The sequence below is a fragment of the Talpa occidentalis genome, unplaced genomic scaffold, assembly GCF_014898055.3.
Source record: "Talpa occidentalis isolate TD23 unplaced genomic scaffold, MPIMG_talOcc4v2.1 talOcc4.12, whole genome shotgun sequence".
NCBI classification, from domain to species: Eukaryota; Metazoa; Chordata; class Mammalia; order Eulipotyphla; family Talpidae; genus Talpa; species Talpa occidentalis.
Genome location: NW_023601212.1, coordinates 37032987 through 37047808, shown reverse-complemented (window position 1 = coordinate 37047808; position 14822 = coordinate 37032987). Strand labels below are relative to the sequence as shown.

The window sequence follows — 14822 nt, the reverse complement described above, 5'->3', positions numbered from 1 at the left end:
GATGTACAGATTTTTTTTTTTTAAAGATTTATTTATGTATACAAGCACTGGGTACAGTCAGAAGCGCAGGAGGGTGAGAGAATTCACCAGAGCCAGAGCGGGGAGCAGAGCAGGCAGAAGGACCGAAGTACACTGCTGAGGGGAGCAGTGGGCGGCAGGAGAGGTCTGTGGGCCATGTGGGACCCTCCTTCGGTGGCCGGGGAGCAGCTGGGGATCAAACTGGCACTGCAGAGGCTGCGGGCAGCTTCGCCAACCCAGTGCTCAACTGCTGCACCACCGGGGAGGCCCTGGATGTACAGATCTTTTAAAATGGTGTCCCACTTCATTTTGACTCCCATGTTTTCAGAATAGGAGTCCACAATCATTGAATGATTGTTCTCCTATTACTTTTATTTTTCTCTGGCTCCTTTTGAGACTCCTTTTTTCTTAGCTTTCAGTATTTTGATTATGATGTATCTGGCCATGGGTTCCATTGCCTTTAGTCTTTTTGGGAGTTTATTGAACTTGAGTCTATAGGTTTATGTTTTTCACTAAAAGTTGGGTGTTGTCAGCTATTACTTCTTCAACTATTTTTTCTGCATTATTATCTTTTTTCTATTCTGAGTCTTTCATGCCATGAATGTTAGACCATTCAACATTGATCCACAGGACCCAGAAGCTCTGTTTTTTCATTTAAATTTTTTCTAAACAGTTCAGGTTGGATAATTTGTCTTGCTCCACTGACTCTTTCCCTGACTCTTTCTTCTGTTATTTCTGTGTCTTGGTTTAACCCAGCCAGTAATTTTTTTCCTCCTTTTTAAAATTTTTCAGTTCTAATAAAAGTTCCATTTAATTTTTCATATTTGTGTGTGTGTGTGGAAACATCATGTTTTCCCATTTATTTTAAGTGTTCATTGTTACTTCTTGGAGCACTTTTATAGCAGTGCATTAAAGTGTTTTACAAGTAGCTCCACCATTTGTGTCTTCTCAGCACTGGCACCTGTGGATTGTCTTGCCTTATGTGAATTGAGATTTTCTTTTTGTTTTTGCATCTTAAATGATTTTGGATTATTACTTGGACATTTTAAATACTGTGTTATTTGTGTGAATCTTATTTAAATCCTCTGGATAGTATTAAAATTTTTATTTTAGCAATTAATCCTTTTGAATTTAGGCTGAAAATTCCTTGGAGAAAAAAAATTCCTTTTTGGGGCCTCCCCGGTGGCGCAGCGGTTGAGCGCTGGGTTGCGAAGCTGCCTGCGGCCTCTGCGGTGCCGGTTCCATCCCGGGCTGCTCCCCGGCCACCGGAGGAGGGTCCCACATGGCGCGCAGACCTCTCCTGCCGCCTGCTGCTCCCCTCAGCAGTGTACTTCGGTCCTTCTGCCTGCTCTGCTCCCCGCTCTGGCTTTGGTGAATTCTCTCACCCTCCCGCACTTCTGACTGTACCCAGTGCTTGTATAAATAAATAAATTAATTAATTAAAAAAATAAATCTTAAAAAAAAAATTCCTTTTTGTGGGTATTGGTTCTTGTCACATCAGTTCTATTTCAGTCTTCAGAACCTGATCTCTCCCACTGTGTTCCACCTAGTGGACATTTCTCTAAATGTCTAGTTAGCTAGTTAGGACGCTATCTTCTGCACAGCTGGAGAGTGAACCCAGGGAGTTCATAAGAAAGTTTACAGGGGTCATTTAAAAAAAAAAATATTTTGTTAAATATTTATTTATTTATTTATACAAGAACCGGGGTACAGGCCAGATGCGCGGGAGGGTGAGGATTCACCAGAGACAGAGCGGGGAACAGAACAGGCAGATGGATCGAAATACACTGCTGAGGCGAGCAGCCGGTGAGACAGGAAAGGTCTGCTGCCCCATGTGGGACCCTCGCCGGCTGACTGGGATCTAACCGGTGCTGCAGAGGCTGCGGACAGCTTCATAGTGCAGGGCTCAATCGCCTGCGCCACCAGGGGAGGCCCAATGGGGGTTATTTTTTTAATCTGCTTCCTCTGGATGATATTCCAAGTATTATTTTATATTCCAAGTATTTTGTATTTCCACTCGGTTCCCCTTGTGATGCTCTGATCATGGGTCTGGGGTTTCATATGCTCTACTCAACTGCACACTTTCTGAGACAGTTGCCCATAACCTGAGCCAATTGATGGGAGAACCCAGCAAGAAAAACATCAATTACTGTTTGTCTTACTCTTTTATGATCAAAGCTCCTCTGATTTCAGAGGTAGGTGCCTTTCCTCAGAGTTTTAGACATTTCTGGGTCTAAGCTGCAAGTGCTGTAGCTATAATGAGACTTCTTTTTTGACTCCAAATCTGAACTTGAGGTCTTCTCCTAGTCTCTCTGTACTAATCTGAATTTCTGGCTGCATTGGGTTCAGGCTTGGAAATACCAGAGAGGGAACAAAAAAGAAAATATTAAATTCACCACTGATTTGGTGGCTCTTCTAATTCTGATCTTCCCTCCCAATTTGCCTCATACTCTTTACTTTTCAGAATCTTAAAGAACAGTTCAGTGCATATACAGAAGATGCCTGCATTCAGAGGAAGAGACAGGCTGTACTGTGCTTACTCTCTTGAGGAAGGCACCAGAATCCCTCTCCCACTGTGTTTTCACACTCAAAATTCTTTTTTTTTTTTTTAAAGATTTTTATTTATTTATTTATACAAGCACTGGGTATAGTCAGAAGCGCGGGAGGGTGAGAGAATTCACCAGAGCCAAAGTGGGGAGCAGAACAGGCAGACTGATGAAATACACTGCTGAGGGGAGCAGCGGGTGTGGCAGAAGAGGTCTGTCGCACCATGTGGGACCCTCGCCAGTGGCCAGGGATCGAACTGGTGCTGCAGACAGCTTTGCAGCCCAGCGCTCAACCGCTGCGCCACCAGGGGAGGCCCCACACTCAAAATTCTTATTTCTGGTAGATCTAAATCTTTTTTGGTTTGCATTTATATTATATATAGAAAAATACATATTTCCATTTACATTATCAGTCAAATGTATTATGAAATTACCATTTAAATTCATTACAAAATCACCTGTATACATATAATCATAAAGCGCATGTCATAGGCTAACACTTTGTACAATTCTTTTTGTTTGTGTACAGAATCTGGGATTCTGGAACTTAAACTTAAAGCATTAATTCTTGATATTATTCATAATATTGATGTGGTGAAGCAGTTAAACCAAGTTCAAGTTCATACTACTGAAGACTGGGCTTGGAAAAAACAAGTTAGATTCTATATGAAAAGTGATCACACATGTTATGTTCAAATGGTGGATTCTGAACTTCAGTATACTTATGAATATCAGGTATGACTTCTGCTAGATTGTTTTATTTTTCTAGTTAGAATTTATTTTAAAATAAATTTACTTTCAATAAAGAAATTATTTTTATTTCAGTTTCAGGTTTCAAAAATTTTAGTGTGTTTCTGCTTTCTGTTTCATAATTTAAAAGATGTATAAAATGGAATTAATATTGTATAAAATATTGTATAAAATGAATATTGTCTAAAAATAAAATAAAATATTCATTTTATACAATATAAGATATTGTATAAAATGAAAATAATTATTTATAAAAATGTTAAAAGTTAGTGTTTCAGGAATTCTCTTAATGTACTGTTTCTTGGTATAGCGTTGGTATAAAATTTGAAGTGTATTTTCAATCTAAGGAGAATTAAATATAGGCTACTTCAATAGAAGCAGCTTAGTTTGTGTTTCCTTGTATGAAGCCAAACTTAGTGCAATTGTAAATATGCCAAAATATGTTTGTGAAATGTTTTCAGTTTGTGAGGTAAAAGAATTTTAAATAACCTAACTCATATAATCTATTCTCAAAAAATCTAGCTGTATCCTCTTTGTTTTTTCTTTCATAGTGAATTAGACTTCAGAGTATATTTGATAATTTTTCTAATAAACATGTCAGGGAAGTTGCAGCTGGCTCTTTCAAAAAGGAAATGTATTTTCAGACACAAATGTGTCCACCTAAATTAAGGACAAGCTCTACACTGCCATTGGAATTGGAATCTGTTTTTCCTAAATTTTAGTGGACATTTTGATAATTATTTGAAAAGTTAAAATTATTAGTTTTGTAAGAAATTTCCAAAGTAATTACACTTTTAATCTCTAGAGTAGTTCAGATTTATGAAGATCATCAGAGTCTTGGAAATATTTTACATAAATTTTAAGATTTGACATAGAATGACTATTGTATAATTTTAGTTTTGGATTTGTTTGCCTTACAAGTATATCTTTATGTCATTAAGAGAAGGTTGAAAGCCTAGCAACATATTAATTAAAGATGGAATAAAATATATACTTGAGAGATAACTAAGTTTAATTTCAGTTTGTGCTTTTAGTAAGTTTCTTTCACTAAAAATATATTTTGAACACTTTTCTATGTTAAACCTTTGTCCTGTTGTCTACCTTTTTAGCTTTTTAATAGACTCTATCATGATGCCAGTATTTGTACATGTTGAATGGAACCTGAATGTTGGAACTTTCTTTTCCTGTGTGTAGGGTAATGCTCCCAAGCTGGTTTACACTCCACTGACAGACAAGTGCTACTTGACTCTCACTCAAGCTATGAAGATGGGACTTGGAGGAAATCCTTACGGCCCAGCTGGAACTGGAAAAACAGAATCAGTAAAGGCTCTAGGGGGACTTCTTGGAAGACAAGTTTTAGTTTTTAATTGTGATGAGGTAGAATGAATAATTATCAAACTGTATTAGAGTACTTTAATTGTATGTTTGGATTAGTCTTTGTGTACTTATATATGAAATATTCAATTTTAAAATCACTTTACTTTTAAATTTCTTCAAAACAGAATGTTTCATTTGAAAATGGGAGAAAGATTACATGTAGTATGGTCCTCCAACTTCTAAAGACAAGTATTGTAGAGAAATAATTTTAAGTACAGAATGAAGATTTTTTTTTAATTTTTATTTTTTTAAAGATTTATTGTATTTATTTATACAAGCACTGGGTACAGTCAGAAGCGCGGGAGAGTGAGAGAATTCACCAGAGCCAGAGCAGAGAGCAGAACAGGCAGACTGACGAAGTACACTGCTGAGGGGAGCAGCAGGTGGCAGGAGAGGTCTGGGGGCCATGTGGGACCCTCGCCCAGCGGCCAGGGATCGAACCAGCACTGCAGAGGCTGCAGGCAGCTTTGCAACCCAGTGCTCAACTGCTGTGCCACCAGGGAGGCCCCCCAGAATGAAGATTTATGTTAGCGTGTCAAAAATGTTTTTACAGGGAGAATAGTGAATATAAAAGGAAAAATCTTAAATTTGCAATGAATTTCCATTTTCGAAATATTTTGGGTAGAAATTCTATTTCAATTTAAAGAACAACTAAGCAGAATCTTGTATTTGTTAAGCTGTATACTTTTTTAAAAAAATTATTTATTTATACAAGAATTAGGGTATAGGCCAGATGTGTGTGAGGGTGAGAGGATTCACTAGAGACAGAGTGGAGAACAGAACAGGCAGACTGACTGAAATACACTGCTGAGGGTAGCAGCGAGGGACTCAGGAGAGGTCTGCTGAGCCATGTGTGTATCTCCGTGGTCTGCCAGGATCGAACCCGCACTACGGAAGCTGTGGACAGCTTCACAGCGCTGTGTTCAACCGCCTGCGCCACCAGGGAGGCCCTAGTCTTTATACTTTTAAAAACACTTTCACACGTACATTTTTGTTTATTCCGTGAAACCACCCTGGATTTTGAAAGAGTGGCTATTTAATGTCTATTTTAAAAAGAGCAGAAGAGATAGATGGGTGAAACAACATTTTTAGTGGTCAATGGCCTGAAATATTAAATTATTATTTAAGATTTTAGTTTTTTTTTTTCCTGAATATAGTTTTTGCTGTTATTTTTAAGGGCATCGATGTGAAGTCAATGGGACGAATATTTGTTGGTTTGGTGAAGTGTGGAGCCTGGGGTTGTTTTGATGAATTCAATAGACTGGAAGAATCTGTACTGTCAGCAGTTTCTATGCAAATCCAGACAATTCAAGATGCTTTGAAGAATCATAAAGCTGTATGCGAACTGCTTGGCAAGGAGGTAAAGAGTATGTTGAGAATTTGAAGAATTGAAATGTATTATAGGACTGATATTACTCATAGACAATATTCTGTCTTTATTTTTCTGGTACGCACCCCTGTTTCTAACCTGTAACCAGTATGTTGAACCTTTTTACCTAAGAATTTTACCTGTGTCCCTGAGGTTTCTTGCCCTTTTTTTGGTCCCGCTCCCACTATTCATCTTCATACTTTTGATTTGAATAATTACATATTTGCTAACATTGATGCAGCACTTACTCTCTGCTGGCACTGTGCTGGTGCTTTTTAATATTCTCTCATTTAATACCATATTATTTATGCTTTATGGATGAGGAAACCAGGCCTTGATAAGTTAAGAGTACATGGTGGACCCAACTCTATCTAATCTGATCCTTACATTTTTAGTTCCTGTTCTATATAAATCTTAAAACAATAAGCACTCAGCTATTCTTTGTTCCTCTTTCTCTCCATAGGACATAGACATTCGTGCCATTAGAATACAAACTGCTCATCTGGAAAATATCACTTCTGTATATTATATGTAATACTGAACTCACTGAAGGTTAAAATAACTGAAATTATAATGTCACCTATCATTCATCGTTGCATTTTCACAGTACAATTTTTTCTGAGTAGGCCAAGAAAGCTAGGCCAGTTATAAATTGTTAACATATTCACATGGAGAAACTCTTCACAAAGAAAACAGAAACTTGTGTTTTTGTCTCTTTGCCATTATATTTATTACCTTCTATACTCATTTTTTTATCCTTTCCTCCTTTTACAAAAATAAGTTGTCCTAGAAAACTTAAAGAGACCAGGAAAAAGAATAACTATAAGAAAGTAAAAATCAAAATCAACAAACAACTATGAACCAGAGACACTCTATGAGGTGGGGCGGGGGCAGGGAGGGGAGGGATTGGGGTCAAAATAAGGGGGTCGCAATTGTATGGGGAATATAAAAATAAAAAAAATTATACATAAAATAAATAAATAAAATAAAATACACACTTCTTTCCAATAAATAAATAAATAAATCTTTGGGGTGGGGGGTAAGTTGTCCTTTTTCCCAAACAGTGCTAATCTTTTCACCTATACATTCATTTTGCTCCCAGGAACCTTTTCTTAGTTACCTTCTTTGTTACTGTTACAGCTTTTCTCCTCTACCATTCCTTGTTGGTGTTTAAACATAATCATGTCTTTTATCCTTTATACTATATAATGATATATATATATATGTATATGTGTAGGGTAAGGAAAAATGTCAGGCTTTTCTGCCCTCCCGCCATCAGGATAGATGATGGATCCTTGCGGTCCTGAATGCATGCCTGATGGCGGGCACCTGGAACAGGGTGTGGGCAGAGGTAGATGGGATTCACCTGGGCTGAGACGGTGCTTTTAAGGGCAGCGTCATGGGGACGCCAGGAGAAGCAGAAAGAGAAGCCAAGAATGAACAGATGAGCAGAAGAAGCCGAAAGAGAAGCAGAAGCCGAGAGAGAAGCAGAGAACGCCGGAGAACCCAGAGAGAATGAAGACTTGCTGGGGGCTGGGAGGCCTGCGAGCCTCCCGGCCCCCCAGCACCCCTGCCTGCCATATACTTGGATGCCTGGTAAATCCCAATAAAAGACCTGCAGAAGCCACTGAGGACTCTGACTCCACCTTTACCTGGTCTGCTGGATCAGAAAACCTGCACTGTGGCCCATTCCTGACCCTACAATTGGCGTAAGTCGGCAAGATGATCCATGTTGACGGGTATGGAGCCCTCCGAAGACCTGGAGCGACTAAGGAGTAACAGACTGTGTTTCCCTGTGACGACGATGGATGGACAAGATCCGGGAGCTGCGGGAGGAGACCTCACATGGAGGAAACGCCCGAGAGGACCAGCCAACAACCCCCAAGAGGACCAGCCAATGACCCCCGAGGCAGCAAGAATCGTCGGGGAAGAGAGGACCCCGATTCGGAGCTCACCAGTGCTGATGCAGGGAGAGGCCAACAGACTTGGACTAATGGACTTGGGCTGACAATCCCGCCAGAAGGCGGAGGACCTTGGCAGGTTATGTTTTTTTTTGGGAATCTGGGGGTGGCCAGTGGGCCTTGATGGCCAAAAGCAGCCTGGGGGTGGCCAGTGGGCCTTGATGGCCAAAAGCAGCCTGTGTGTGCCCAGCAGCTAGGCAGAGGAGAAAAGCCAACTGAGAAGGCAAAAACTGGTGCTGATGCTAAGTTTGGGAAGCTCTGAGTGGCTGTTAAGCACTAAGTAAGCTGAGGGAGGCCAGTGAGTCTCGTAAAATCACCTGTGGGTGATGCCCTGCTCATTGTCGAGTGAGGGTGAGGAGCTGAGGAACCTGTCCTTGGGCGACGGGTGGGGAACGTGGCTTGGGGTGGAGCTCAAGCCAAATGTAGAGTTTATATCCAAGGATCCCCAACCCATGTGCTTGTGCTGTGGGTTGGCCCTAGTGCAGGGGTCTGCGAGTCGCATTGGTGGCTATGAAAGCCGAATGTTGGAGCGACTGCAGACAGAAACCCTGGGGGTTGGTGATTACCCCCAACAGTATAGAATCGCCAGAGTGAGTGCATCCTGGGGGTGGATGCTGTGTGTGGCTTGTAGCTGAGACTACATCCAGAAAAGGCCAGGAAGCCTGACGGCTCCTGGTGTGTTATAGTAGATGCCATGAGTGGTTCCCCTCCCTCGTATGAGCAGTGCCTTCGGCAGCAGATTTGGTGGCTCATCTGCTGGTACCAATAATTGTCTTTTGCCACTAGGTTGGTGCCCTGCCTGGACTTATTTGTGTTCTGTTGTATTGTGATTTTGTGATGTATTTGCTTTTGTGGGCCATGGCTGCATTGTTTGTTTCCTAAGAAAATTGTATATATGAAGACTATATGGCAGAAAGCCCTGAGGGGGTGGACTGTAGGGTAAGGAAAAATATCAGACTTTTCTGCCCTCCCGCCATCAGGATAGATGATGAATCCTTGCGGTCCTGAATGCATGCCTGATAGCGGACACCTGGAATAGGGTGTGGGCAGAGGTAGATGGGATTCATCTGGGCTAAGACGGTGCTTTTAAGGGCAGCGTCACGGGGATGCCAGGAGAAGCCGAAAGAGAAGCCAAGAACGAACAGAAGAGCAGAAGAAGCCGAAAGAGAAGCCAAGAAAGAAGTAGCAGAAGCCGAGAGAGAAGCAGAGAACGTCGGAGAGCCCAGATAAAGTGAAGTCTTGCTGGGGGCTGGGAGGCCTGCGAGCCTCCCTGCCCCCCAGCACCCCTGCCTGCCATATGCCTGGATGCCTGGTAAATCCCAATAAAAGACCTGCAGAAGCCACTGAGGACTCTGACTCCTCCTTTACCCGGTCTGCTTGATCAGAAAACCTGCACTGTGCCCTGTCCTGCCCTAACAATATGTATTGTATAGGTATACACATACACATAATAGTATGATATTTAATGTAATTAAAATATGAACAATTCATCTTTCTTTACCACCACTGCTCTTTTTGTTTTCTTTCCTTTATAGCCAGGTTTCTCTACTGTAGTTAGTTCTACTTCCTAATTATTCATTTATTGTTTACACATTCTCGTTTAGCTTCTGTTCTTTGTACTTTGTTGAACGTGCTCCTGCCAGGTATTCCCATGGCATCCTGCTCTTTCCTATCACAGCATTTATTGCATTATGATTAATTCCTTTTAATACTCATCATATTGACTATAAGCTCCTGAGAGGCATAAATTATTACTGACTTGTAGAGTAAGGAAAAATGTCAGGCTTTTCTGCCCTCCCGCCATCAGGATAGATGATGGATCCTTGCGGTCCTGAATGCATGCCTGATGGTGGACACCTGGAATAGGTGTGGGCCGATGGCTAGGATTCACCTGGGCTGACTGGGCTTTTAAGGGCGGTGTCATGAGTACGCCAGTAGAAGCCAAGAGAGAGAGAAAGAGAGAACGCCGGAGAGCCCAGATACAGTGAAGACCTGCTGGGGGCTGGGAGGACTGCCAGCCTACCGGCCCACCAGTGCCCCTGCCTGCCGTGTACCTGGTAATCCCAATAAAAACCTGCAAAACCATTGAGGACTCTGACTCCTCCTTTACCGGGTCTGCTGGATCATAGAAAATCTGCACCATGTCCTGTTCCTGACCCTACATGACTGTAGTTCAGAGTTGTGTTGTCTCCATATATTTACCAAAAAAAACCTTAGTAACATATGTTGAATGTATGAATAGACATTTGAACTAGTTACCATCTCTTAAACTTCCAGTCTCAAAAAACTGATAATAAGGAATTCCATAAAGCACCTAAGGAGTTATTTTATGTTGACTAAGGAGATGTTTAGCACATGAACTTTATTTTTTGCTAAAGTATAAGATTTATATCACAGTAAATTTTCTGTTGGCAATATATTTCATGTTTATAATTTCAAATACTTGGTACTTATATTTTAAATTAATATTTCAGATAGAAATAAATTCTAATTCTGGAATTTTCATCACTATGAATCCTGCTGGCAAAGGTTATGGAGGAAGACAAAAACTGCCTGATAATCTTAAACAACTTTTCAGGCCAGTAGCCATGTCTCGTCCAGACAATGAACTTATTGCAGAAGTTATTCTCTACTCAGAAGGTTTTAAAGATGCTAAAGTATTGGGCAGAAAATTGGTAGCTATCTTCAATCTGTCTAGGTGAGTTTTCTGCTTTAAGTATTTTTATATTTTGTGATTCCAATGATTGATTATGGTTATTAGTGACCATTTTTCATTGTTGTCCGACTTAAGTATTCAGTGATTTTTCATATTGGTGATTCTGACTTAGGTGTTGATAGGAAAGGTTTTAGTTTGAATAATAAACACTGGTTTAAAACTACTTGTGTTTTATATATTATAATTTGATCTTACTTTTTTTCTGTAAAATATCTTGAATTACTTAAGCTAAAATTATACTTATTGAACTAGTTTACCAGCTGCTACTCAAACCCTACTCTTTTTTTGAAGGGACTCTTTCACAATTTTTTAAGTGTCTTTTTTCCAGTATTAGGGATTGACTTTTAGCTTCTTGAGACAACTTCCAATTCAGGTTTTTCACGTAAGTGAAAACTAGAATGTCAGATTGAAAGCCAGCTGAGTTGATTAGCGACTTTAGAAATATAGGTAACAGGTAATTGTATTTAATGCCTTCATTCACATAATTAGCCTGTTCATGAAAGTTTTTTTTTTTTTTTTTTTTAAATATTAAATTTTATTTTTATATTCCCCCATACAATTGCAAACGCCCCATTCTGACCCCAATCCTTCCCCTCCCGCCCCCCACCCCCAAAAAGTGTCTCTGGTTCATAGTTTTTTGTTGATTTTGATTTTCACTTTCTTATATTCATTTTCCTGGTCCCTTATTTAAGTTTTCTAGATTCCTGCTATGAGTGAGACCATCCGGTATTTTTCTTTTTCTTTTTGGCTTATTTCGCTGAGCATGATCCCTTCCAGTGCCATCCATGTTGCTGCAAATTGCATGTGTTTATCTTTTTTGAATGCTGAGTAATATTCCATGGTATATATGTACCACATCTTCTTGATCCAGTCATCTATTTTTGGGCATTTGGGTTGTTTCCAAAGCTTAGCTATTGTAAACAGTGCTGCTATAAACATAGGAGTGCAGGTGCTCTTTGGAATTGATGTTTCTGTGTCCTTTGGGTAAATACCTAGGAGTGGAATTGCTGGATCATATGGAAGCTCTATGTTTAGTAGGTCCAGAAATCTCCACACAGCTCTCCATAGTGGTTGGACCAGTTTGCACTCCCACCAACAGTGCACAAGAGTTCCTTTTTCTCCACATCCTCGCCAACATTTGTTGTTGCTAGTTTTTTTAATATGTGCCATTCTCACTGGTGTGAGATGGTATCTCATGGTAGTTTTGATTTGCATTTCCCTGATTACAAGTGATGTTGAACATTTTTTCATATGTCTGTTGGCCATTTTCATTTCCTCTTCAGAGAAGTTTCTTTTTAGCTCTTCTGCCCATTTTTTGACTGGATTATTTTCTTTGTTGTTGCTGAGTCTCATCAGCTCTTTGCAGATTTTTGTGATCAGTCCTTTATCATTAGTGTTGGGTGCAAAAATGTTCTCCCAGTTGGTGGGGTTTCTCTTTGTTTTTGTTATTGTCTCTTTTGCTGTGCAGAAGCTCTTTAATTTGATGTAGTCCCAGCTGTTTATCTTTCTCTTCACTATCACTGCTTTGGGTGATGTGTCTGTAAAGATGTCTTTGATGTGCAAATCCCGTAGTGTTTCGCCTATATTTCCTTCTATGTATTTTATGGTTTCAGGTCTTATGTCTAGTTCTTTAATCCATTTTGAGTTGATTTTTGTGTATGGTGTGAGGTAGTGGTCAAGCTTCATTCTTTTGCATGTAGCGACCCAGTTTTCCCAGCACCATTTATTGAACAAACTTTCTTTGCTCCAATGCATAGTCTTCGCTCCTTTGTCAAAGATTAGTTGACCATAAATCTGTGGGTTTATTTCTGGATTTTCTATTCGATTCCATTGGTCTGTATGTCTGTTCTTGTGCCAATACCATGCAGTTTTGATGATTATGGCTTTGTAGTATAGTTTGAAGTCTGGGAGTGTGATGCCTCCATTTCCTTCTTTTTTTTTCAGTAGAGCTTTGGCTATTCGGGGTTTTTGGTGATTCCATATGAATTTCATCAATAATTGTTCTATTTCTTTGAAGAATGCCATTGAGATTTTGATTGGAATAGCATTGAATCTGTATATTGCTTTTGGTAGGATGGCCATTTTAATAATGTTTATTCTTCCAATCCATGAGCAGGGGATGTCTTTCCATTTCTTTGTGTCTTCTTCTATTTCTTTTAACAGTGTTTTATAATTTTCTTTGTATAGGTCCTTTACCTCTTTTGTTAGATTTATTCCCAAATATTTGATTTTTTTTGTTTCGATAATAAAAGGGGTGGTTTTTTTGATTTCTTCTTCTTCAGATTTATTGTTTGTGTATAGGAAGGCTACTGACTTTTGCGTGTTGATTTTGTATCCTGCCACTTTACTGAATTGATTGATGAGTTGAATTAGTTTTTCTGTGGAGATTTTGGGGTTCTCTATGTATATTATCATATCATCTGCAAATAGTGATAGTTTGACTTCTTCTTTTCCTATTTGGATTCCTTGGATGTCTTTCTCTTGTCTTATTGCTCTGGCTAGGACTTCCAGTATTATATTGAAAAGCAGTGGTGAGAGTGGACATCCTTGTCTTGTTCCAGATCTTAATGGAATTGCTTTCAGCTTTTCACCATTGAGAATGATACTGGCTGTTGGCTTGTCATAGATGGCCTTTATGATGTTGAGGTATGTTCCTTGTATCCCAAGAATTTCAAGGGCTTTTATCATGAATGGGTGTTGCACTTTGTCGAAAGCTTTCTCAGCATCTATTGATATTATCATATGGTTTTTATATTTCTTTTTGTTGATGTGTTGGATAACGTTGATTGATTTTCGGATGTTAAACCATCCTTGTGCCCCTGGAATGAATCCAACTTGGTCGTGGTGAATTATCTTATGGATACATTGTTGGATTCTGATAGCTAAAATTTTATTGAGGATTTTTGCATCAGTGTTCATTAGGGAGATTGGCCTATAGTTTTCCTTTTTCGTGTTGTCCTTATTCGGTTTTGGTATTAGTGTAATATTGGCTTCATAGAACGTGTTTGGTATTGTCCCTTCCTTCTCAATTTTTTGGAAGAGTTTGTGAAGGATAGGCACTAATTCGTCTCTGAATGTTTGGTAGAATTCATTTGTAAATCCATCAGGTCCTGGGCTTTTGTTTTTGGGGAGGTTTTTAATTACCATTTCAATTTCGCTGCTTGTAATTGGTCTGTTTAGGTGTTCTATTTCTTCTTTATCTAGCGTTGGGTGATTGTAGAGTTGTAGGAATTTGTCCATCTCCTCTAGATTGTTGAACTTGTTTCCATATAACTGTTCATAGTAGTTACTGATTATTCTTTTGATTTCTGCTGTGTCCGTTGTGATTTCTCCTCTTTCATTTATGATTCTGTGTATTTGTGCTTTCTCCCTTTTTCCTTTGTGAGCCTGGCTAGGGGTTTGTCTATTTTATTTATTTTTTCAAAGAACCAGCTCTTGGTTTCATTGATCTTTTGGATTGTTTTTTTAGTATCAATTTCATTTATTTCTGCTTTGGTTTTTATTATTTCTTTTCTTCTACTGGTTCTGGGGTTTTTTTGTTGTTCTTTTTCTAGATCTTTGAGCTTCGAGATTAGGTTGTTTCTTTGAGTTCTTTCTTGTTTTTTGATGTGAGCTTCTATTGCTATATATTTTCCTCTTATTACTGCTTTTGCTGCATCCCATACATTTAGGATATTGGTGTCCTCCTTGTCATTCAATTCAAAGAATTTTTTAATTTCTTCTTTGATCTCCTCGTTAGTCCAGTGGTCTTCCAGTAGTGTGGCTTTTAATCTCCATGAGGTAGGATAGTTCCTTGCCTTCTTTTTATGATTTATTTCTAGTTTGATGCCTTCGTGGTCAGAAAAGATGGTTGGTATGATTTCAATCTTGGTGTATCTGTTGATGTTTGTCTTGTGCCCCAGTATGTGATCGATCCTGGAGAATGATCCGTGTGCGCTTGAGAAAAATGTGTACTCCGTTTTTTTGGGTTTAGTGTTCTATAGATGTCTGTTAAGCCCAAATGCTCTAGGTCCTTATTTAGAGCTTTAGTTTCTTTACTTATTTTTTGTCTTGTTGATCTATCCATTGTTGATAGTGGTGTGTTG

At 39.3% G+C, this 14822-nt stretch overlaps 1 protein-coding gene across 1 annotated transcript in view; it reads left to right on the top strand.

Annotated features, from left to right (window-relative positions):
* DYNC2H1 (dynein cytoplasmic 2 heavy chain 1) overlaps positions 1–14822 on the top strand; it is a 306244-nt gene that overhangs the window by 56998 nt on the left and 234424 nt on the right. Inside the window, exons 32-35 of the mRNA XM_037507914.2 lie at positions 3094–3299; positions 4509–4691; positions 5869–6051; positions 10496–10719. Coding sequence (XP_037363811.1) covers positions 3094–3299; positions 4509–4691; positions 5869–6051; positions 10496–10719 — 796 coding nt within the window. The remainder of the gene's footprint in view (positions 1–3093; positions 3300–4508; positions 4692–5868; positions 6052–10495; positions 10720–14822) is intronic.